At 39.9% G+C, this 24,356-nt stretch overlaps 1 protein-coding gene across 1 annotated transcript; it reads right to left on the reverse strand.

Annotated features, from left to right (window-relative positions):
* Positions 1-3,175: 3,175 nt before the first annotated feature.
* LOC103172538 (E3 ubiquitin-protein ligase RNF149) lies at positions 3,176-24,284 on the reverse strand. Its single transcript, XM_042334585.1, has 8 exons — positions 23,858-24,284; positions 22,076-22,332; positions 10,023-10,273; positions 9,474-9,557; positions 8,140-8,222; positions 5,290-5,386; positions 4,792-4,981; positions 3,176-4,274 (listed from the first exon to the last, which is right to left on the reverse strand). Exons 1-8 carry the CDS (start codon positions 24,073-24,075, stop codon positions 4,204-4,206), a joined length of 1,251 nt encoding a protein of 416 aa, XP_042190519.1. The 5' UTR covers positions 24,076-24,284; the 3' UTR covers positions 3,176-4,203.
* Positions 24,285-24,356: the final 72 nt, after the last annotated feature.

The raw sequence follows: 24,356 nt of genomic DNA on the forward strand, positions 1-24,356 counted from the left end.
ACTCCCCCACTCTTTCCCCATATCCTTGCAAATGTTTCCTTTTCAAGTACTGTACCTATCCAGTTCCTTTTTGAAAGTTATTTTTGACTCATCTCCCCTCTGGTTCTTTTGCCAATTATTTTGAATCTATGTCCCCTGGTTACCAACCCACCTGCCAGTGGAAACAGTTTCTCCCTATCTGTTCTATCAAAACCGCTCATAATGTTGAACCTCTATTAAATCTCCCCATAACCTCCTCTGCTCTAAGGAAAACAATCCCAACTTCTCCAGTCCCTTCATGTAACTAAAGTCCTGGATCCCTGGTACAATTCTGGTAAATCTCCTCTGCACCCTCTCCAAGGTCTTATGTAAAAGATGCAATATAAATGCAAGTTCTTGATACCAACTTTACTGGAAGAAATGTCAATCCTGTCAAAACAAGTCTTGCTGCCTGTCTACAAAGGTCATGAATGAAATGGAGTTTGGCAGATCTCAGCATGGTTGTTAAACTAATTCAGCACAAATTGGTAATTTTATTGAGTGGTTCCAATACATCTCAAATTAACAATTTCATTTAGATCTACAATAATTCCTGGTGTGGTAAATGGATATTTTACAGTTGTGCATTAGTGGAGGACAGAACAGGGCATTGGAACTGAGAACGGACATTCACTTATTAGGAGGGTGGATCCTGGTTCTGAGTCTTGTAGAAATTGGTATGAATATGCAGAAAAAAATGATAATCTTACATTCTTATCAAACGAAGACCAACTTTTTTTTCATTTTAAAACAATATGATCATAATATCTCCTATTTTTTAGATACTTTTAAATTCATCTCTAATTAGAGGGCAGCCAGGTAACTTGCTCTACTTTGCATGGAATCAGAGGTCCTGTGTTTAGCTTCATTATTTGTGGACTAGTAAGAGAAAATCACATCCGAGTTTCTGTACTGAATTTCTTTTCAGTGATATTTGCTGTGAGTGTGTTTATGAAATCAATGGGTAAGGACAGGGCTGAATTCAGCCTCACACGTAAACTTCATATCCAAGTTTACATGTAAGGAATGCCCACTAGTTTCAACATCTCTGAACTACAAATAAGAAAAAAAGTAGTTACTATTCGTTACTTTTCAGTAACTTTTGTTGGAAGTGCTATCATAAGATTGGTTGAGAATAAAGTTGAGAACTCAGCTGTGCCATTGCAGCACTCACCCAGAATTGCATTGGGGTGTCAACCAGCTGAAAGTCCCAAAGTGCAGCTTAATCCCACCACCTGACGAGGTGAAAATGTTCTGAACTGAGCCATTATTGCTTGTTGTGATCTAATCATTGAACATAGAACAAGTTTCTTATTCACTGAAAATTAAAATATTCAAAAATGTTCAAACTTCCAAGACTTTTTTGCAACAATTTTTACAGTGAATTTTTAAAAAATGTATAGCTTTCTGGTGATAAGTGACTTGTCTTATAAGTGGTACAATTCAACAAAGTCCACTGGACAATTTGCATCTATCAAGGCTACACAATTTACATATAACACCCTTCATACCAAGGTGTTCAGCTTGTGATGAATTTTGTTGCAGTGTGAATATTTATAAGGACAAAAATTCCAACAAATAAATAATGAGAGTTTAGAAGAATTTTATTTACACAGGTTAGAATGTGGAATGCTTCATCACGGATGACTGCTGAAGCCCAATCCATAGGCAAGGCAATTGGAATAGTAATTGAGAAAAATATTAAATAGTAGGGAAAAAGAACAGGAGAATGGGATTTGAGTAGAGAACCGGTTAGGGAACTTGGACCAACTTACATAATGGGCTGAATTGCTTATTTCCTTGGTGTAATCTTTGCATGACAATCTTGGTGATCTAGTTTTGACATAGTTCTGATCTATTTAAAAGAACTTGTATAATTGAAGTAAACTTTCAAAAAAGTCACATTTTGCAACTTGTTGACCAGCTTTTTTTTATTGATACAACCTTCAATTGCATGTAGTCTTAAAACATCCACACCTTTATCAAGAATGTTATTCAGCTATGGGGAAGGTCAAAGCATTTTAACTGGCTCCATGGTCACATATTTGCAACAGAATATCAGAATCAAGCCAACTCTCTGTGGCAGTCTTGGTAGTCAGTTCCTGAGCCGGGTGGGTCCACAGTACTCCAGGGAACTGTTGATGACAGCACAGCCAACCTGACTCATTGGTAGGAGTTGGAAGGGCTGACCAGACACTGAACAGGAAGTCTTTCACTCATCTCTCATTATCCCTTTTAAGCCAAAGCACTAATAGAAAGCGATGGGGGGGGTCCTAGCTAGAATCAACGGGAAAGCTTGCCACACAGCAATATCAATGGCAAGCTGTGCAGTTTTAGCTTGTTAGACTCCAGGAATTACCCCAACATGCACTCTGGGGTCCTCAACTCTTTGCTGTTGCCAATCTGGACCTAATACTCTCTGGAATTAGGTAAGCAGGATGCAGCCCTCCAGGGAGACCGTACATTCCAAAAAATATCTGGAATTTCCACGGATGGGTGGGATGCATAGAACTCTGTTTGGTTTGGAGACTCTTGAGCATGGTGGCGGGTTTCCACATGTGTCACATCCATTGTAATTCTCAGATAGTACAAATAACAGGTGTTGTGAGCCAAGGAGGAGTGATAATAGTTTATCAATCTTGCATTCACCCTTAGTTGGAATTGGCCTTAAATGATAATCCTAACCCTAAGTGTTGCTCTCTGCCTCAATCTCTCTGCCTGTCCCCCTTCTTGTTCAAGTTGAGCACTCGCCTGGCAAGCGAGACACCTGGGTTCAATTCCAGGCAGGGCAGAACCTTGGGCAAGTTTCCTTACTCCACACGCCTAATAATAATCCCTCCAAAACAAAACAATAATAAATTGGTCATTTTCAATCCACGACTGTTTGTGGGACACTGTTGCGTGCAATTGGCTGCCGCGTTTCACCCACAAATATACAGTCTTCTGTGAAGCGCTTTGAGACGTTGAAGACGTGAAAAGAGCTATATCAAATGCAAGGATTATTATAATTATGTATCTTCAGATGGCATCTGAAGCCCTTCCTCTTTGACAGTGCCATGGTCCTCTCTCCCCGGTTCACCATCAAGCTCCGCCACCATTAAGCGACCCGTGTGAAGGGCTCTATTCAAATACAACTTGTCTTATGCTTCACAACTAATGAATTTAATAACTTTTATTTGAAGTATCCCTTCTACAGCAAAAGTTACCCCAAAGAGCAGAACAACTGCTTCAGGGCATGTGTAGTACAGATAGTTCAATACAATACCTCTGCAACATTTTATATACACATACACCCTATTTCAACAAAATTATACAGTAGTCTTTTACAGCAGCAATATCAATTAAAAGTTGAATGCTTGTTTTAATTCCATAACCTTTCAGTGTAATTTAAAGGAAAACATTTACCTATGGCACTATACTTTAATATTTTCTACAAAATTCAAAATTTTAAGTACTACATGATATTCTTACTGCAGAATGATCAGACTGTTAAAACTACCAACTTTTTAAAGCATTCCTAGGCATTAAATATATGTAAAGTAAAAGACAATGGTTTAATGTTACCATATAACATTATTCTACGTTTAATTAAACTTATTAACATTACTGTTTGACAACTGGGAATAGGGCAACTTCATCTTACTAAATATTTGCTAAGGATAAATCAAGTAAAAAATAAGCTATTTAAAGAGACAGTATATTTACAAATGTATTTCACAGGCTTCTTATAAACAAGAATGAACAGTTGTGTTCATTGAGAAGGACGTATGAATTTCTTAAGAGACAACAACATAGTCACTCTCATACCTAAACAGTGATTTAAAACATTAATTCCAGTTTCAGTAAAACCCACCTCTTTGCCAAGGCACTTGCACAAGTACCTTTTTGATTCTTATTGCTATGAAAGTACTAACAGCAGGAATCCCATGCGTTACCAAATCGACAAACGCACTTCTATAAAGCATTATCCATTTCATCTAGTTATGTAAATCAGTTGAGTCTGTAATGACAAATTTAAAATCTAAATTGTAAATCAGTTGAGAATGTAATAACAAATTTAAAATGCACAACTTTGTACGTGGTTGCACACATTAAGCAATATACAGCATGTTTATATTCATTTTGTGTTTTGAAAGGCTGCATCACTCATATTCACTCAACACAGTTTATTTTCTTCAGAAACATTCATCTGGCATCTGGACATGCAACAGGACAGCCTGAACTGTCATCATTTGGTTGACTCCCTGGATTGTTTTCTGGAAACAAAATAAGAAGGATTATAAGAGCAAGAAAAAAGTCTAGTTTTAAAAAAACTGATAATGTACTACATATTATTGTTGGCTCGGCAGACAAATCTGGTGTTTGTTTGCAATACTAATATTTAGTAAGTGTGAGCAATTGTCCTGGTGACACAGAGTTTCATAAGCCTACAGTACTTCTCCAGGTAGCTTTGATATTTTCTGTCTACAAAAGTAAAAATTAACAGACTCTCACAGAAATGGAGAGGAACCTTGATAGTGGATAAAAAAAACAGGGAGGCATCACCAAGGGAAGAGTATGTTGATGTTGAAAAGGAAAGGACCAAGGACAGAGTGCTGAGGAACGATGCAAGTGACCCTACCAGCGGTTGAACATGCAATAATTATGTCAAAATGTAAATGTGGTCAGGTATGAATTCCCCCACCCTCCCAATTCACTTCACTCTATTGTGAGTTATGCAAAGTAACCTAGCACTCTGTCTGGGTCCTTGCCATATACTGTAGTTACACTTACCAATTAGAGCAGCTGCTTCATCCTCTTCCAGTCTGTCGTCGTGTTGTAATGATTCAAAGGTGGAAGACTCTGGGAAGGTACTGACTTCATTTCCTCCGTCTTCATGTAAAGAAGGGCTTGAATTGCTGACTGGGATACTGACGGGTGCTGATTCTGGTATCACTATTTCAATATCTTCATGTGCATCCACCTAGCAATGATACAAATCAGCAATAGAATAATAGGCCTCCTCTTATGTTGCAATTTTGTAAGATTCTACTTCATACTTTTTACATTGTTGTATTTTTGTATGAGAAACAATTTGGTAGATTATCCTCTTAAAAAGATAAAATGTGTATTTTGAGTGCCTTCTCATGTCAAAATGTTCTGAAGTGTTTTACAGCAATTACTATAACAGCATTTTTTGTCAGAAAACACAAGGTTTACTAAGCCTTTATCATCTAAAAGCAATTACTGGATGTTGAGTTTTTTTTTAAATGATCAAGTATTATTACTTACCAGAAAGCCAAGTGCTTTAATAACATCAAGTTTACACATTGGACAAGTTTGATGTTCAAGAAGCCACGGATCAATGCATATCCTATGGAAAACATGTCTAAAGAAAAGATAGAGATATCTCACAGAATGAATTAGAATAGATTGCAAACGCTAGCTTGCTGCAATTTTCTCACTTGCTTGATTAATGAACCCACTTTATAATTGACATAGAATTGAACACACAGTACAGCATGGAAACAGGCTTTTCGGCCCGAATAGTCTTTGACAATGTTCGTACTCCACTGGAGCCTTCACCCCTCCTAATCCCTCACCCAAAACTCTCTATTGGCTTCTGTTAAGTACTGCAAAATCCATATAATCAGATAGAAATATTTAAGCTTCTAAAAATGTAATGTCACTGCTATCCCCAAATTCCATGGATAAAATATGCAGAACAAATACAATTAAAATCAGCTGTATTTGGAAGTATTATTTATATCAATTCTCATTGATAGAAACCTGAATATGAAATATACGTTTTATTCACACATGTTACTGCTTCCTATTATCTGGGTAAATATTGAGTAACACCTGAACTCAAATAATAAATGTTTCAAGAATGAAATATAAATTACTAATATTGATGGTGTTTTTTATTTTAGATTAACTGGTTATTAACTCACATGAATACAAACTTGTAGTTAGCTTTCTTTGTACAGCTCCTGAATCATATTAGAAAAATTACTTCGAATTAACACATTTAAAGCAGGCAGAACTTTCAAAACCATGATCTGTTTCCCATGTTTAAAGCAAGGTTCATAAATAATAAAAGGATTTATTCCTGTGTGGGGCAAAACCTCAGGCAAGTTTATTCTTATTAATCCTTACATTGATAAAGTGCCTTTCACATTGTGAGAATGTTTCAAATCACTTCACAGGATTTACTGTAAACTGTGCTGACTATTTATAGGCGAATACAGAAGCCAATTTGTTTTCAACAATGTCCCACAAATAGGCATGAAGCGAATGACTAATTTTATCTGAGAGATTGGCGGCCAGGACACTGGGAAAAACTCCTGTCTCTTTTCAAATAGTGAACTGTGATCTTTAAGGTCTACCTGAATTAGATGGATGGGGCCTCGGTTTAATGTCTCATCCAAAGGATGGCACCTCCAACAATGCAGTACTCGTCCAGCACTGCTCTGGAGTGTCAGCCTTGACTAAGCTAAAAGTCCCTATGTGAATCCTTGAATCCTCAACCTTCTGACTTGGAGTTGAGAGTGATACCAACTAAGCCAAGTTAGCATCTGCAAATGTGTCAAATTTAATATTTTTTCCCCCAAATAAAAGCTTAATTTTGTGGAGGAGGGGTTAAGTATATATGAGAAACTGAGCATGAAAGATGTGGATTAAGTGGATAGTCTTACGCATCAAAAATGAATGGCAGTGTTGATTATTTTAATGCTAAACTCAACCCAATAATAAAAACAATTATGATGTACAGGCACAAAACTACATTTGCCTTCCATGTTCTGTGCGCATTTAAAAAGGTTAAAAATCTAACACAGATTTCAATAGAAATGTTAATTGCATGTTAAAACATTTTTCTCTATACAAGTAATGCACCATTTTTAGTAGCAGTCCAGAACAGCTGTCAATTTACATCACAGTAATGCATCTAATCAGATTATTTCTGCAATACTGTTAACTACAATTACAAACACCATCAAATTCAACCACTCTTAAATTTGAATGGTAATTGAAGCATGCATTTAATCAGGAAAATCGGCAGCTGAATAGGGAAGGAAGAATAACTGGAATTCAGCATAGCTTTCAGATGTACAAAAAAAGTAATAAGTAAATTGAAAATAATGTACTGTACCAGATTGTCGGCAATTCAAGCAATGAATGGCATGAGCAAGCAACATGAGAACTGAAAACAGGACTGGAAATCAGATTGAGGGATTTGATATGTGTACAATGGTCATTTACATAAGTGAAGGAATTGCCATACAGAGATCGATTTCTGTCACCATAAGCTTTCTATCACCGCCGTGAATGCCACCCCTCTGATGGGGTTGCTTAGTCAAGCAGTGAACATTTTTCTCATCTCTCACGTAACAATTGAGCTCCACCACCACCACAGGTAGAGCTCAGTAGCTCAATTGTTATGTGACAGATAAGGAATGATTCAGGTAAAAATAATACGAACTTGATGGCAACAGTCGAGAGTCAGATTCAGATGTGATCATCTCATCACGAGATGTTTGGATGAAGAAGGCAATTTAATCTCATCCTTTCAGAATGCCCACTCTATCATCTTCCCATGACAGCATCAAGCCGTCGCCTCAACTACCCTTTCTGAACTCAATTGCCCTTCCTGTTCTGAATGCAATGTTTGCTTACCTACCGTGGAAGATACATCTGTCTTTTTCTTTAAAATGTAAATTTTCTTACCTATTTAGATTTACCCCATTCTACACATTGTTTCTTGTCAAACAGGGCATGCGCAAGGTCTCCATTGATTTTATTGCTTCATTCTAAGCCGGTCTCCATTGATTTTATTGTACAACTAGGCAATTTGGGCAAGTTGCCCACTGAATTTCCCAATATAAAGTGCCAATTCCCTTGACAGCCATGATTACCAATTTATTTATGTGCCTAAAATAATTGTTAGATTAAAACAGTTCATCTCAGCTAAACACTTTACACAATTGTAGTTTTATTGTGATTAAGGTACAGAAACAAACATTTCAGATATACTAAGAGTCCCTTTTTGTCTATTTAAAATAAGATTGAATAATTAGATTCAATTGAGGCACTTTCTGTTCATAAATGAATTCTAAGCCATAAATTACATCATATACATACTTGCATGGTAGAATTCGAACAACATCCCTGGATCTATATACTTCAATGCACACAGCACAACCATCAATATCCAAATCGATTTCCTGGGGAGGATCAAAATTTGACATTAAATTTACAACCCAGGGTTGTTGGATGTCAAATGAACAACTAGTGATTATCCTCCGTAAACTGGCTCCAAAGTGACATGTTTGCCAACAGAATGTCAGAATTGAGCCAGCCCTCTGTGGAGGTATTGATAGTCCAGTTCCTGAGCCAGGCCATTCTGCAGTATTCCAGGCACTGCTGATGACAGCACAGCCAGCCTGGCTCATCGGCAGGACTTGGATGAGCAGGCCAAACAGTGGAACAGGGACTTTTCCCACTCAGTTCCCATTAATGCTGCAAGTCAAAGCCCTAACAGGTAGGGTGGTCCTAGCTGGACAAGCAGTGGGAAAATTTGCCAGACAGCGCTTTCAATAGCAAGCTATATGGTTTTAGCTGTTTAGAATCCAGAAGTACCTCAAAGCACATGCTGGGGTCCCCAAGCATTAATCTCTAGGTAAGCAGGATGCATCCCTCCAGGGAGATTGGGCATTCCAATAAATATCTTGGTAATTTCCACGTATACTGGGGGATGGCTTCCCATACCCCAGAGGATCGAATTCAAGATCCTCATCCTCATCTACAAGGCCATTCACGGCCTTGCTCCCTCCTACCACTCCAACCTACTATTCCCCTACCAACCTGCCCTTACCCTCCATTCCTCTGGCTCCAGTCTGTTCCACATCCCCCGCCCCAACCGCTCTACCATCGGTGGCCGGGCCTTCAGCCTCTCAGCCCCGAGGCTCTGGAACTCCATCCCCCAGTGCCTTCGCCTTGCCTCCTCCCTTTCCTCCTTCAAGGCCGGTCTCAAGACCTTTCTCTTTGACCCTGCCTTCAGCTCCCCTCTCGACTCTCTACCCCTCCTCGCTCCCTCCCTTCTCTCCCCTCACCCTGACCATTTCTCCCCTGCTCGGGTCCTGACCCAACTGTCCAGCGCCTCGGGACGTCCTCCCGACATGAAAGGCTCTCTATAGATGGAATCTTGTTGTTGTATAAGTGGGATGCATGGAATTCTCATTTTGTTTTGGACACTCTTAAGCATTGTGATGGCTTTCTGCATATCAGACACCCAGATGCCCCCCCCCCCAACACTGCTAAAACACACAAATACCATTTTACAGTATATCCTGTGAAGCACTTTGAGATGACTAAATGATGTGTTAAGTAATTATATCAAATGCAAGGATTATTATTGTAACTTGGTTAAAATGAAAGTTCTGTCAACAGGTAGCAAACAACAGACAGCAGGTTACCTTATCTCCACACTTGACTGTATGAAGTTGAAGTTTACTGATGGCTTTCTTGGCCTCTTTCCTGTTATTTCGGTTTTTCTTGTTCTGATTAAAAAAGTTAAATTTTGGATTAAAAGACAACCAATGGATTGAATTGAAAATTGCAATGATATCTATAACAGCAAAATCAACCAATCAGCCTTCCTTTTATAGTCTTTAAATTTATATATTTTTTAAATATAAAATATTATATTTTTTAAAACCATATAGACATGCAAACAAAAATTCTGACACTGAGTGTTAAGTGCACAGTGTTTAAACCTACAAAATATATATTTTTTATATTAGCCATTGAAGAAAATGGAAAGCCCCCAAAACTATTGAAATCTAACCAAAATTAAACCAACAAGGTGTTTATTTCAAAGTATACTAAAGTGAATAATTTAAAGAATTTTCACATTCTGTATGTAAATTTTGCAGATTTGTTGCAATGTTTTAAATGCTGTATCTGTGGAGTTCAAATTTACTGAACTATCTCATGTTAAGATACAGAATATCATAAATATTTACCTGATTTGAAAACTGTGAGCCTGAGTATAGAAACCGCTGAATGTAGTAGAAGATGAGCCAAGCCAGAGAGATGATCATCATTGTGATGAAAGCAATAATTACAAACACAACGGACTGTGAGCTCATCCACTCTTGCACATGGCGTGTACCGACAGTGATGGACATTATCACTGGGATACCTCGACGGATTACCTCCAGAATCTCCATTCCCTTTGCGTTACCAATCATAATGGCCACGGTGTTTCCAGTCCCTGAAAAAAAATTGGTAATTATCAATTTCCAAATGTCCAGCAATTGTAAAAAAGATAGGATTTTACGATTTTTTACACCCTACACCCAGAAACATCACATAATTATTAGGGAGCCAAAAAGGCCAAGCTACAATATGCTGCAGTTCCCCAAAACACAAACTAAAGACCGTTTTGAAACCATCATCCTGGGTTGGAAAAGGATCAGTCTTAGATTTGATGTTTCCCAGGGACAAACAATCTGCTGATGCGCACTGTCTATACTTATACATGTAGTATGTACCAAATAAAAGGATTATTATTAAATGCAAGATTGATACTCAGAAAGGCACAACTGGAGTACAATTCTGAAATTGTAGCTAAAAAGCAAGCAATGACTGCTCTGCATTCAGCAGATAAACAAATAATAATTTGGTGCAAAGTAGTGGGTTGTCAAGAGTTGTAGAAGTACCAGCAAGTACCATAACCAGCACAAATCATATTATTATTACTATCATCACCTTCAGGGGAGGGGGGTGGTGGTGAGAGAGAAGGATAGGACAAAAAATGATAAGCATGATAAACAATACATTTCCAGGCAATGAGAAGCCTCACCTTGGTGGAAATAAAATTTCAGGTAAAGATAATAGTCCCCAGTTCCAATATTATAGAAATGAGACAAGAACCAAATAATACATTATGTAATAATCTTTGCATTTTGTAAAATGTATTCACAAGTGTAATGCTTTGAATATCTACTTATCTTTATAATAGTGTTTTCTAGACTTAATTCAACTGTACAATTATTGGAAATGGTTAAAATGCTATATTCCTGAGGCCTGGGTGAATGAGATTATTCAGTAAATAACACATCATTATCCTTTAGCGAGACAAGTAACCCTCCATTCGGTAATGTATTTTTAAAAAAGAAAACTAGTTGTCTGGTTTTCCCAGCCATCTGATGACTGTCCCAAAGGTGTTAGTTAATCTGATTTCTTCCACTGTTCCTATAAAGTGAAATTAGGTCTTTGCTCCAGCAGCATCATCATCGCTGTAAGGCATGAAGCAATCTACAAATTCTCCATATACAGTACAGTCCACACATATATCACTTGTGCATTCATGGTCAGAAGCATATTTCATAAATATAATTTGTCATTAGTTACAAGCTAGTGGCAAATGAGTATTGTTTTTCAATGACAGTATGATAAATTCATCAACTCCCTTGGTCATTGAAATGTACTACATTCAACAGCTGTAACAAACTGAGAGTGAAGGTTACTGTTGTATTTATTGCTGTGCAACAGTGAAACGTTTAACATGAACAAAAGATTAACTACAGCATAATGTTAGATCAAAATCCCCAAAAGAACTGTTGTACGCAATTTAGATTAGATTTAGCAGTGAAGCAAATAACGCATTGGTGAACAAAGTGTCCAAAGTTGTGGCTCACAAAATACAACAAAATCAATCAAATGAGATAAGGTTTTGATATACAGTATTTCAATATGTTCATATTAACCCCAGGAGTATTTGGAGTTGATACTCGCAAACAAATATGTGAAAAGCGCAAAATGAAACTGAGGAGAAACATATCTCAGTGGACAATTCAAGAGCATCAAAATCAAAGCCTGGGTTTTCCCTGTTGGTTAGTGACACTTGAAGGCAACTAGATAATCTATACTAATAAAACGACAATGTCTGTCTTTCTGTGCTTCAAGAAGGATCTCAATAAATGATTGACGTAGAAACATGATTTATATCTCGTTGAAAAGGTCTTGCCACTTGGAGTGACATGGGCATATTTGTTTTTGGGTATCTCCTATTGTTCATGAATTAAGACCTAAAATGTATTTAAGTTTTGCACTTTTCGCTGTAGTTACACCTGGTGGCCGCCAAGTCAAAGTGGCGCTGTGGCATCACACGTCACAGAGCAGGCACGTAGCCAAGTGGCGGCGGCAACAAAATAAAGAACACAGACGAAGCTAAGCCACAACAACAACAAAATTTTAAAATTTTTAAAGCTCCTTTCACGTTGGGAGGACATCCCAGTGATTATAAATTATACATTTATATTGATGATTGTAAAGATGCCTGAGCGAAAATCAAACCTTTCAAGGATAAGTAAAAATGCTAGACAAAAGAGAGAAGGACCATTAAATAAAACTGAAGAACAAAGAACAGCGCGGCTGCACTTAAATGCTGAAAAGACTGCAACAGCGCGCCAAACTGAGTTGCCCACTCAAAGAACAGCAAGGCCAAAATAAGATAAAGATGAAATGTCTGTCTGCGTGTCAATCAAGATTCCATATTGGATCCTTTGGTTGCAAGCGAAGCTGCTAGTACTGTATAAGGCGATAACATGCAAAAGATGGGTCATACCCTCGCATTGAGCTAATGGGAAAGATTGGACACTATGACTTCTCTTTTTGAATTAAGATTGTGTATGTGTGTGTGTGGGGGGGGGGGGGGGGAATCAAAGGTATTTAAAATCGGAAGGGGCTCAGAAATCTTGAATGAGTTTTTTTTCAAAATTCAAAAAACAAGGCATCATTCAAAATGACAATAAAAGCAAAGTGAGTTGCAAAAGAGGTTTACGCAAAATGATACAAGCACTGGTGGTGAAACAAGAAACTGCTGAATAAAGAGTTTAAAAAATTTGACAAGTTCCTGGAAATTAAAAGAATTCAGAGTTGTTAGTTGTTGAGATAGATGGCTTGAAAGAATTGTTTGGGAAGCTATAGGCTAGATCAGAGATTAATAATAAAATAATAATAATCCTTGCAGTTGATATATCGCTTTTCACATCTTCTAGACGTCCTAAAGCCTTCACAGAATATATTGTAAAGTGAATTGACTGTATGGTGGGCGAAACATGGCAGCCAATTGCACACAGCAGTATCCCACAAACAGTTGTGGATTGAAGTGACCAATTTATTATTATTTCTTTTCTTGAGGGATTATTATTAGACATGTGGAGCAAGAAAACTTGCCCGAGGTTTTGTCGTGTCTCCCAGGAGGGGGGGGGGGCTCAGACACTGGTTGCGGGCCTCCCAACAGTCCCAGGTTTCTCGGATCTGGCCTTGCTTCGCAGCAGGGCTGCCGCAATGACCTCTACTTTTCTACAGTGCAACCCCGAATTCCACTACTTTGTAAGGGAGGAGACAGGCTGACTCCTCCTGCTAATGGGATGGGATTGATGAATATTGTACTGACATGATCTGTACTCATGAGTTCCCAGAGCGTTTTGTGCAGTTTTGTTTTGGCAGGCTCATTTTGTACTCTTTTTGGGCAGAGTTGTATGATAGCAGGGAGGGTACTTCGTGAAGTACAATTTGTGCTTTCAATGTTCTTATTGTAACTGTATTGATCAGAATTTGTTGTTCATATTCTTGCAGAATATAGGATTTTCATTTCTTTGTACTGTCTTGGTGAACTGTGAAGAGATGCAATTGTTTTCTTATTATATTAGGAAGGTTCACTGTGACAAAGATTGAGAACCTCTGGGCTAGATAGACCAATGGTCAACTGCTACCCCAAACTGTTATTACATAACACATATTGTGCATAGAGCACTGACTCAATTTGCAAGTGGTATTCTTTCACTATTGAAATTCCATACTCCAACCAACAGGCATTATAATCAGAAATATATGTTCAGTAATAAGTAAAATTCATGCTGTATACCAGTGTCTCAACTGAGCTACTGCAAGCTCTGACGAACAGCACATATACTTACTTACATGTTGCGCCCAGTGCTACATAGATATTTTAAACCTTGCTACATAATATATATTATATAATTCAAAATTCAGCCCTTTCCAGTATTAGCAGGATTTATAAGCAAATCAGACTCTTATTTGTGTTTACCACGGAATGAAATATAAATTTCTGAATATAATTGTTCTGATTCAATTGCTTAATGTTTCTAGAAGTGAAGAGAGCACTAGTTTCATATCTAACAAAAACTGATGTTAAACATGCATCTTAATCAATTGCATTTATGGATCAGACTTATCAAGCTCCCACTCTTTATGCAAATGGTGATTAGAATAACACTTTAATTACTGGTGAGCTGAGGTACACATTCAAGCCTTTAATCAATGCTAAAATATGATGTTATATATATTTTAAACAGAGCTTATATTTTTAATATCCTAATCTCATCAGAGATTTGTTTAAAGTCTGTTCTACTTTTTGATTACCATCTGTATAAAAATACTCAATATCTGTCCTAACTTGCTCTTCACAACCCTGAACCTGTGCCCTTTTGTTCTACTACACATTTGAAAGTATTTGAAAGATCTGGATTTATTTTCTCCATACATTAAACATATACTGTATTTCTAAAGATCTCTTTGATCCCTTTGAGATCTCTTTTCAAGATTGAAAAGTCCTATCTTATCCTGTCATTCCTCTTAGCTCATTCTTCTAACTCTAGGGATTGAGACTTTCTTAACACAAGAGGTACTATATCAAACACAAGGAATATTATCAACTCCTTACTCTCCTCTGCATTGCCTGAGAAGCCTCTATTTTGCTGTGATCAGAATGGTAATTACAGAATATTTCTGGGTATGGCATGGCCAGAACATAGTACAGCTTACACAGGACTTCAGAGATTATTATCATTAGGTTATTATTAAGATTAGGTTATTATCAAAAACAATAATAAATTGCTCAATTCAATCCACGATTGTTTGTGAGACACTGCTGTGCGCAACTGGCTGCTGCGTTTCGTCCACAAAAATATATATATATATAGTCAATTCACTTTACAGTATATTCTGTGAAGTGCTTTCTTGATGTCTAGAAGGATTATTATTATTAGGTTATTACAGGAAGTTCAAGATCTTGATGATTTGTTTTTGATTATTGATTCTATTAGTTTTCAGGTCTATATTTGACAGGTACACCTCTGACACCCATCTTGAATATGGGAAGTGCATGTTATTGTTTCCAGCCGGCGTCTCCCCGGTATTCAACAATTCCTTCAAATTGATTGTCATGACTTCTCTTATCACCTTCCTTATGTCTCGAAAGACCCTGGAAATAGTTAATCTGTTCTAGGGGGATTTACTTATTTTCTAGAACCTGCAACTTGTTATTGTAAAAGTTCCATGAAATATTTGAGATGTTGAACAAATATTGTCAGTATCCTCTCCTTTATAACCGCCACAAGAAGTATTATGTAATTTATTTGCTATCTCCTGTTCCTTCTTGACTTATGCTATTATTGTTATATTGAAAGAAATATTCTGATCTATTTTGGCTCCCCTAAACTATTTTTAAAATATCGGCTTTCATGTTCAAGTGCCCAGCCAGGCATGTGAAGCGTTTTGAGACGCTCTCCCAATGTGAAAGGTGCTATATATATATATAAAATTATATTTGGCCCAATGGATCTTCTCTCTGCTTCAACAACAACAACAACAACAACACGATTCCATTTATTGAGTGCCTTTCACGTCGGGAGGACGTCCCAAGGCGCTGGACAGTTGGGTCAGGACCTGAGCAGGGGGGAAATGGTCAGGGTGAGGGGAGGGAAGGGAGGGAGCGAGGAGGGGGTAGAGAGTCGAGAGGGGAGCTGAAGGCACTTCAAGCCTTCCTTTTTTAAAAAAAATTCTTCCTCCATCAAATGTCCAAGCAAACTTTGTCCAGCAGTGCCCGTTGGATAAGTATCAGGGAATTCTTATGGCCTACTTTTCTACCTAGTCCAGAGACACCTGACAATCCAGTACACTGAGGATGTGATCATATAAATGAACAAAATCCAGAAATGATCCAACATCCTATTACATGTAAAGTTTTGAATAATATTCCTTGCATTTGATATAACACTTCTGTGGAAGAGAGGACTGTGAAAAGTGTGTTTCAGGATTTTATAATAATAGTCCTTGGATTTGATATAGCGCTTTATCGTGTCTTCGAGACGTCTCAAAGCGTTTCACAGAATATACTGTAAACTGAATTGACTGTATATTTTGTGTGCGAAACATGGCAGTTAACTGCGCACAGCAGTGTCCCACAAACAGTCACGTATTGAAGTGATCAATTATTATTGTTATTTTTTTGAAGGAATTTTCACCCCCGGAAAAGCGATCCGCCAATCGACTAGCAACTGGGTTCCTATTTACTGTTAGGCAAACAGAGGCGTGTGGAATAAAGAAACCTGCCCAACATTTCTTCCTGCCGGGAATTGAACACAGGTTGCGAAGCGAGTCCTCTAACCACTGAGCTACAGAAATTTACAATTGTTATTTTAAAGTATATTAACTGTATTTACATTAGAATACATTAGAATATAGAGCACAGAAACAGGCCATTCGGCCCAACTGGTCGATGCCTGTGTTTATGCACCACATGAATCTCCTCCTGCCCTTCCTCAACTAAGCCTTCTAACATAACCTTCTATTCCTTTCTCCCTTATGTACCTATCTAGCTTTCCCTTAAATACATCTATGTTATTTGCCTCAACAACTCCTTGTGGTAGCATTTTCCACATTCCCACTACTCTCTGTGTGAAGAAATTTCTTCTAACTTCCCTATTTGATCTATTTGTGACTATTTTATATTAATGGCCCCTGGTTTTAGTCTGCCCCACAAGTGGAAACATCTTCCCTAAGTCTACCCTATCAAAACCTTTCATCATTTTGAAGACCTCTATCCGGTCACCCCTTACCCTCCTCTTTTCAAGAAAAAAGAGTCCAAGTACGTTCAGCCTTTCCTGATAGGTATAACCTCTCAGTTCTGGGATCATCCTTGTGAATCTCCTTTGCACCCTCTCCAGTGCCTCTACATCCTTTCTATAATGTGGGGACCAGAACTGCACACAGTATTCTAAGTGTGGTCTAACCAAAGTTTCTATAGCAGTTTACCATAACTTCCCTGCTTTTCATTTCTATTCCTCTAGAAACGAGCCCCAATGCCTGGTTTGCTTTTTTATGGCCTTATTAAGCTGCGTTGCTACTTTTCGTGAATTGTGTATGTGTATCCCTAGGTCCCTTTGCTTCTCTACCCCGTTTATGTTTTTATTTTCCATTTGTTACAGCAATGACCCACAATTGTCCTCAATGTAATTCAAAGGCATGTTTATATAGGAAAGCCAAGCTTAGGCCATGCTAGAACATAATGTTTCTTTAACTGAGTTTCCTAGTTAGTTTCTTGAGAACATTTCAGCATCTTTTAAATTTGTGTCTATGTGGAGGTTACTTAGAATTCAAATCTTTGAATCTGGAAAAGAAACAGACACGACTGAAAATTCCAAGTATCTGAAAATAAAATAGCAAAATAGTCATAAAATAATTATTTTGAAATTTAAGTACTGTGTTAAGAATTTTATATTGCTGAACATCAAACTGTTAAAATCTCTTAATCTGTTAACTGTGAACAAAACCTGTACTAATAGAACCTTTGCAATCTAAAGATTACAGCTCACATTAAAGTATACCATTTTCCATTTGAAAGCCTACTACAGTGCTAAACTGTCACAGATGCATGCAGAGATTAAAAATTCACCCATAGACAGGAAAATACATGCACACAACAAAACTAAGAATATTACGCTGATTGAATTCCTTAGAAACCGAGTACTGTTGGAAAGTAACAAAAGTAAATAATGTTTAGCTGGAACTGAAAAAATATCACAACGTCAACTAGTGAATCCCACCCCACACTGCCAATGAAAGTGGTAGAAGTCGAAGGTTACAAATAAGACCCATTCAGTGGCCGTGAAAGAGATCTGGATTAAAACCTGGGGATTATGTTAACAATAGCTCACAGTTTTCCATAAAGGATAACAGTCAAAGCGGATTTTTTTAAAACAAATAATAGCAGATTTTAGAAACATTGCAGCTGGCAGAGGATATTTCCAGACCATTAATCTGGCCGAGGTTTGAAAGAAGGAGGCCCCACTGGTGAGAGAACAGCCCGCTGACCTACTATACCACCAGTAGCTTGCGAAAGCTATTAATATGTTAGAAGTGTCCAGAAACTTCTTTCTTTAAAAAATAAAATCACAACATGCTGATTTCCACAGTAACTTGCACTAGTACTGTCACAATTAGTTATAGCTTGGGCTGCTCTGCTCAAGCCTATCATCATATTTACTACATTTCCATGGTCAAAAATAGCATATTTTTTAATCCAAATCTTGTCTTCAATGTGCGGACAGAGCTGGAAGCACAATTATTTCATTGATGTGATTTTTGTTTTAATGTGCAAAATGCAAAATTTGTACATTTAAAATGAACGAACCAAGCTTTTGCTACACACTGGTATGCTCACTCAACAAAAAATGGTCAAAACAACATCATGTGCAGGGCACAATAAATGCAGCACAAAAGTGTTGGCAACAGTGAAGTTATCAAACCAGCTGAAAGACAAAGCTCATCTTTCAATGTGCTGAGGGAGCTGGATGTACCGAACAATGAGAGCAATTTATATTCACAATGTAACTACCAATTGAATTTCTGTCTGACTTTCAGGCATGACTGATTCCTCTTTCAGCTCATTCTTTTTTCAAATATAAAGACACAGGTACAATTTGCTTTTAGAATGAGATTCGAATAGTTTAAGGCTGCTGAACATTTTCACTTAGCTCTGCTCAAAGCCAGAACTCTCAATTAAAGAAAAATTGCATTCATCTGAAAGTAGTTGCATAACGTTAATGTTATCTGTTCCTACATTTGCACACTGTGGGTTTCAAGATGCATTATAACATTACAAGCCATTGACAAGAAATCCATTCCCATTGACTCTTTACGCTTCCAGTCTCCAATGAACTCCACGGTATATTTCCCAGCATTAAAACTAATCAAAGAATAAAAATTCCCAATAAAATTTATACACATTGTGTGAGATAAAAGGCCTCAAGTGTGTACATTTCAAGGCTATATCAGTTGATCACAAGCAAATGCTCATACACTACTCCAGCTTCACATTTGATCGTTGTTCCATCATGCCACTGTTCCAAGGTTTTAAATTTAAACACTGATTCTTTCAATATCATGAACACACTTCTTGCATGGAACACTTTCCCACCCAACTAAATAGATCTAGTGAAAGAAAAACTTGTCAGAAGAATCTGGGGAAATTGGAATGGCAGACTAGATGGACTAATGATATGGTCTAACTCTGCCTGATACTGTTACTGTAAACAGACCCCATTATATAGCAAGATTTGTTTGTAGTATGGGTGCAGTGGACCTATCATCTACTGGGACACTTCTAGTGTGAAGGCCTCCAATTGTCTTAGCAAACTGCGGAAACGCTTGCGAAAGTGATTGTCAGCTTCCTGCACACACCACTGTTTGGTGATACCAGCAGCCATCATCAGCAACCTGATGACCTAGAAAGGCTGATCAACCTCTGTATTACACGATGACCTGTCTGATTTTATGGACCCAATCCATCACGTCATAAAGGGATGCAACTGTATTTGGTTTTGTAAAATTGATACAGGGAAATGTTTTCATCAACTGCTGAAATATTTGTTTTGACACTGGAAATTAAAACAGCTATGAGTATCAGCCTGCAGCCAACAAGACACAACACGCATACACTTTTTTTTGATCTGTTGGGTGTCTGACATACACAGAAATGTATCACCATACTTAAAAATATCCAAACAAAGCTACTGAGAGTTTCACAGATGCATGTAAATTTCCCTTTCCCCAAAGAACAGCACAAAACTGCAAAGCAACACATGTCAGCTTCACTCCAAAGATATTTAAGTAGGCTTAAATATACTACTGCAATTGCATCTGTATCAACAAAATTAAAAAAAATGTCAAAATCAAACAGAGCCACAGAGACTGTGCTGGTGGTATGATGTGAATCTTAATAAAGTATTATGCACCTAACTTACACTTTTCAGAAACTGCAGTTTATCCAAATTGATGCAAATGAAAACCTAATTTAATGAAAAGGTTTAACAGATGTAGAAATGAAAGTAGCACAGTGGCTCCCTTCTAATAATCAAATCATAAATTGGAAGGCTACAGCCTGAGGTACTGAAAATAAGATTATGAATGACTTCAGATAGTAGCCTCAAGCAGTTTGCCTTAGTTACATTACTGTATGATTCTAAACCAGATCTTACTTACATCCTTTTGAACTACAGTATTACACAAAACAAATTATGGCAACAACTGGAACCAACTCAAAGTGTCATTACTTTACATAGGGTTCATCCAAGTAAGCACATTTAACCATATAAACCAGATCCATGGGATTATATTGGTTAAAACAAAATAGGAGTCTTGAATTTTGTGCCTTGTTTCTTAGAGCTATTAGGATCTCTCTGTCTTTGACTGAAGAATACCCACTATCAAACTCACTACATATAACTGCCTTTTGAAGTTGATCCTAAAGTTCAGTGATCCAGAACAGAATATTTATAAATGAAGCTGCAGTGTTGGTAGGTATAGTCTCACAAATCGGTTTATCTTACAAAAGAGCATCCTGCACAAGCCCCCATTACCTACTCTCAGAACTGCATTACCACTGTAGAAAGTGCTCTTTATTGAAGCATGATCCATCATGGTTCACAATCAGAGATCAGGTTCTAATCTCAGTCATAGTCAATCAAAGATACTACTGTAATTTCATCCGGATCACCAAAACAAAACATTGTCAAAATCAAACAAATGGAATGAAATCAAGTCCACACAGAATGAAGTTCAAGATCAATGTCAATCAAAAGTAAAGTTTTTGCTGGTGAGAGAACGTAGAACATGGTTTGCCTGAAACCTTGAAGAGGGCAAAAGTTTCAGTTTTGTACGAAAACATTCACAGCTCTTGTTCACAGCACATAATTGCTGTGATTATAAATTTATAATTATAAAGCTTTCCTACATTCGCCTGTAAAGAATGATCATCTTTAGAAATACCAAGCTGCTTCCACGCTCTGTCATCCACCACCTCACCAACTTTCTCCCCAGCTCTTCTGTAACCATTTGACATCTTTTCTTTATAATAATCCTTGCATTTGGTATAGCTCCTTTCCCGTTGGGAGGACAAAGCACTTCACTGGATTTACTGTGACTGTACTTGTAGGCAAAAATATCAGCCTAGTTGATACATAGCACTGTCCCTCAAACAACCATGAAACAAACAACCAATTTTGTTTGGGGATTGTGGTCAGGACATTGAGAGAAACTTTCTTCCTGTTTCTCTCTTCTGTTTTAGCTATTTACTGTCAAGTACCAACTCAGGACTTGAGTTCATAGTCTTTGCTGACACTTCAGTGCGGTACTGAGGGAACAATTTATAGTCAAAGGTGCCGTCCTTCCAAGGAGACATGAAACCAAGCTGCCACATTTGCCTATTCAGATGGATGTCATTATTAATAATGGTTCTTGCATTTGATATATAGTTTACATGTCATCAGGACATCTCAAAATGCTTCACAAGATTTACTGTAAAGTGTAGTAACCGTGTATTTTGTCAATGAACTCAACAGCCAATGTGAGCACAGCAATATTCCACAGTGAATGAAAAAATTTGTATCTGATGGACTTTGTGGTCAGTATAGCAGGATTCTCTTTTCATGCAAAGTTCCCTTTGTACTAATCAAAAGAGAAGAGAGCTCCTCTCAACGTCCTGGCCAACAATCCTCTAGATACATTGGTCACTCACCTCTTAGCCGTTTATGAGCGTTTCCTGTGTGCAAATGGCTGATTTGTTTGCCGACAACCAGGTACCGTGCCTGACATTAATTACTGTGACCTATTTTGGGATGTTTCGACATTAGAGGCACTATCGAAATCCAATTCCTCTCTTCCTATAGTTATTTTTATAAAGTATTATTAAATGACATCTTACCAATATGGTTCATGGTGACAGTAGCATTCCCAGTCCCCATAAAATTGTATATCACCACTGCAGAGGCCATTTTCTGGGCAGCAATTAAAATCTTCTCCTTGAAAGTACAATTCCCTCTGGCTACCAGAGCTATCCACGGCTCCCCAGATCTGGGTATAAAGTACTCTGTGTTGGGATCACAGCCCAGTTGATCTCGGTTGTTCCTGGGGATCCCAAGCACGCCTTGCACGCTATCTTTAGGGGAACTGTCACCATACCTACAAGAGAAGAGCAAATTCAATACCATACAATTTAGATTTATATAGCGCGTTTCACATTAATAATAATAATAGTAATAATCCTTGCATTTAGGAGGACATCTCAAAGCTCTTCATAAAATTTTAATAACAAATACCCAACTCTTACTAAGCACAACTGCGGCCTCCTTTCACCTCTCTCTTCCCCCCCATCATCCCACTTTCACCACCTTCCCCTCCTCCTCCTCCTCTCTCTCTTCTCCTCCATTCCCTCTCCCCCCCACTCCCTTTCCTCCTTCCTTCCCCCCCCCACCCACCTCCCATCTCAACCCCTCATCACTCCTTCTTCCCCTCTTCTCTCTCATCCCCTCAACTCTCTCCCCCTCCCCTCAATTCCCTCTCTTCCCATTCCCCTCTCACCCCCCACCACCTCCTCTCCCTCTCCCCAGTTCTCCCTCCTCCCCCCCCCTCCCTCTTCTCTCTCTCCCCTCTCCTCTCTTCCCCCTTCCTCTCCCTCCCTCCTCTCTCACCCCTCCTCTCTCTCTCCCCCCTCTCCCTCTCTGTCCCCCTCCTCTCTCTCCCCCCCTCTCCCTCTCTGTCCCCTCTCCCTCTCTGTCCCCCCTCCTCTCTCTCTCCCCCTCTCTGTCCCCCCCCCACCTCTCTCCCTCCCCCTTCCTCTCTCTCTCCCCTCTCCCTCCCCTCTCCCCCCCTCTCTCCCCCCTCTCCCTCTGTGCCCCCACTTCTCTCTCCCTCCCCTCTCCCTCTCTGTCACCCCCTCTCCCTCTCTGTCACCCCCCCCTCTCCCTCTCTGTCCCCCCCCTCTCCCTCTCTGTCCCCCCCCCTCTCTCCCCCCTCTCCCTCTCTGTCCCCCCCCCTCTCTCCCCCCTCTCTCCCTCTCTGTCCCCCCACTCTCCCTCTCTGTCACCCCCTCTCCCTCTCTGTCACCCCCCCCTCTCTGTCCCCCCCTCTCCCTCTCTGTCCCCCCCTCTCCCCCCCTCTCCCTCTCTGTCCCCCCCCCACCTCTCTCCCCACCCTCTCCCCATCTCTGTCCCCCCCCTCTCCCCCTCCTCTCCCTCTCTCCCCCCCTCTCCCTCTCTGTCCCCCCCCACCTCTCTCCCCCCCCCTCTCCCTCTCTGTCCCCCACCTCTCTGTCCCCCCCCTCTCTCCCCCCCTCCCTCTCTGTCCCCCCCCTCTCCCCCCCCTCTCCCCCCCTCTCCCTCTCTGTCCCCCCCCCACCTCTCTCCCCCCCCTCTCCCTCTCTGTCCCCCCCCCCACCTCTCTCCCCCCCCCTCTCCCTCTCTGTCCCCCACCTCTCTGTCCCCCCCCCTCTCTCCCCCCCCCTCCCTCTCTGTCCCCACTTCTCTCTCCCTCCCCCCCCCTCCTCTCTCTCTCTCCCCCTCTCCCTCTCTTGCCCCTTCCTCTCCCTCCCTCCTCCTTCCCCCCTCCTCTCTCTCTCTCCCTCCCCCCCTCTCTCCCCCCCCTCTCCCTCTCTGTCCCCCCCCACCTCTCCCCCCCCCTCTCTCCCCCCCTCTCCCCGGCCCCTCACCTGCCGCTCTCGGCGTTGGCTGACAGGGTGATGTTGGTGACGGGCTCCAGGTAGGCGGTGCTCACGAAGGCCGTGTACCACTCGGTGGTGCGGCCCGACACGGAGGCCGGACCCGAGCCCAGGCCGGAGCCCAGGCCCAGCAGCAGCAGCAGCAGCGCCCGGAGCCCCGGCCTCGCCTCCTCCAGGCTCCGGCTGCCGCCCAGCGCGGCTCCTGCCATGTCAGCGGCTCCCAGCGTCCGGGTGTCCGACTGCCTCTCAGCGGCTCGAGCTCACTCTGAGCCTCCGCTCAGCACGTCCCGCCCAACCTCTGTGTCCGTCAGTGACTTAGTCTGTGACTCAGTGTCTGTGTCCCGACCTGTGAGGGAGTCAACGGCTCCCAACTGTCAGTCAGTGTGTGAGTCACTCTCAGTCAGTCAGTCAGTCAGTGACTCAGTCAGTCAGTGAGAGAGAGACTCAAGTCAGTCAGTGAGAGAGAGACTTAGTCAGTGAGTGAGTGAGA

Source organism: Callorhinchus milii, unplaced genomic scaffold (genome assembly GCF_018977255.1).
Source record: "Callorhinchus milii isolate IMCB2004 unplaced genomic scaffold, IMCB_Cmil_1.0 Scaffold4, whole genome shotgun sequence".
In the NCBI taxonomy this organism is placed as follows: domain Eukaryota; kingdom Metazoa; phylum Chordata; class Chondrichthyes; order Chimaeriformes; family Callorhinchidae; genus Callorhinchus; species Callorhinchus milii.

Bases quoted from the DNA above. Each gene is read 5' to 3' on its own strand.
- LOC103172538 (XM_042334585.1), bottom strand. From the start codon at position 24,075: ATGGCAGGAGCCGCGCTGGGCGGCAGCCGGAGCCTGGAGGAGGCGAGG. The intron at 4,982-5,289 runs GTAAGTAATAAT...TATCATTGCTAG, and splicing joins TTAAAGCACTTGGCTTTCTG to GTGGATGCACATGAAGATAT. The intron at 4,275-4,791 runs GTAAGTGTAACT...TTTTGTTTCCAG, and splicing joins TGAAGCAGCTGCTCTAATTG to AAAACAATCCAGGGAGTCAA.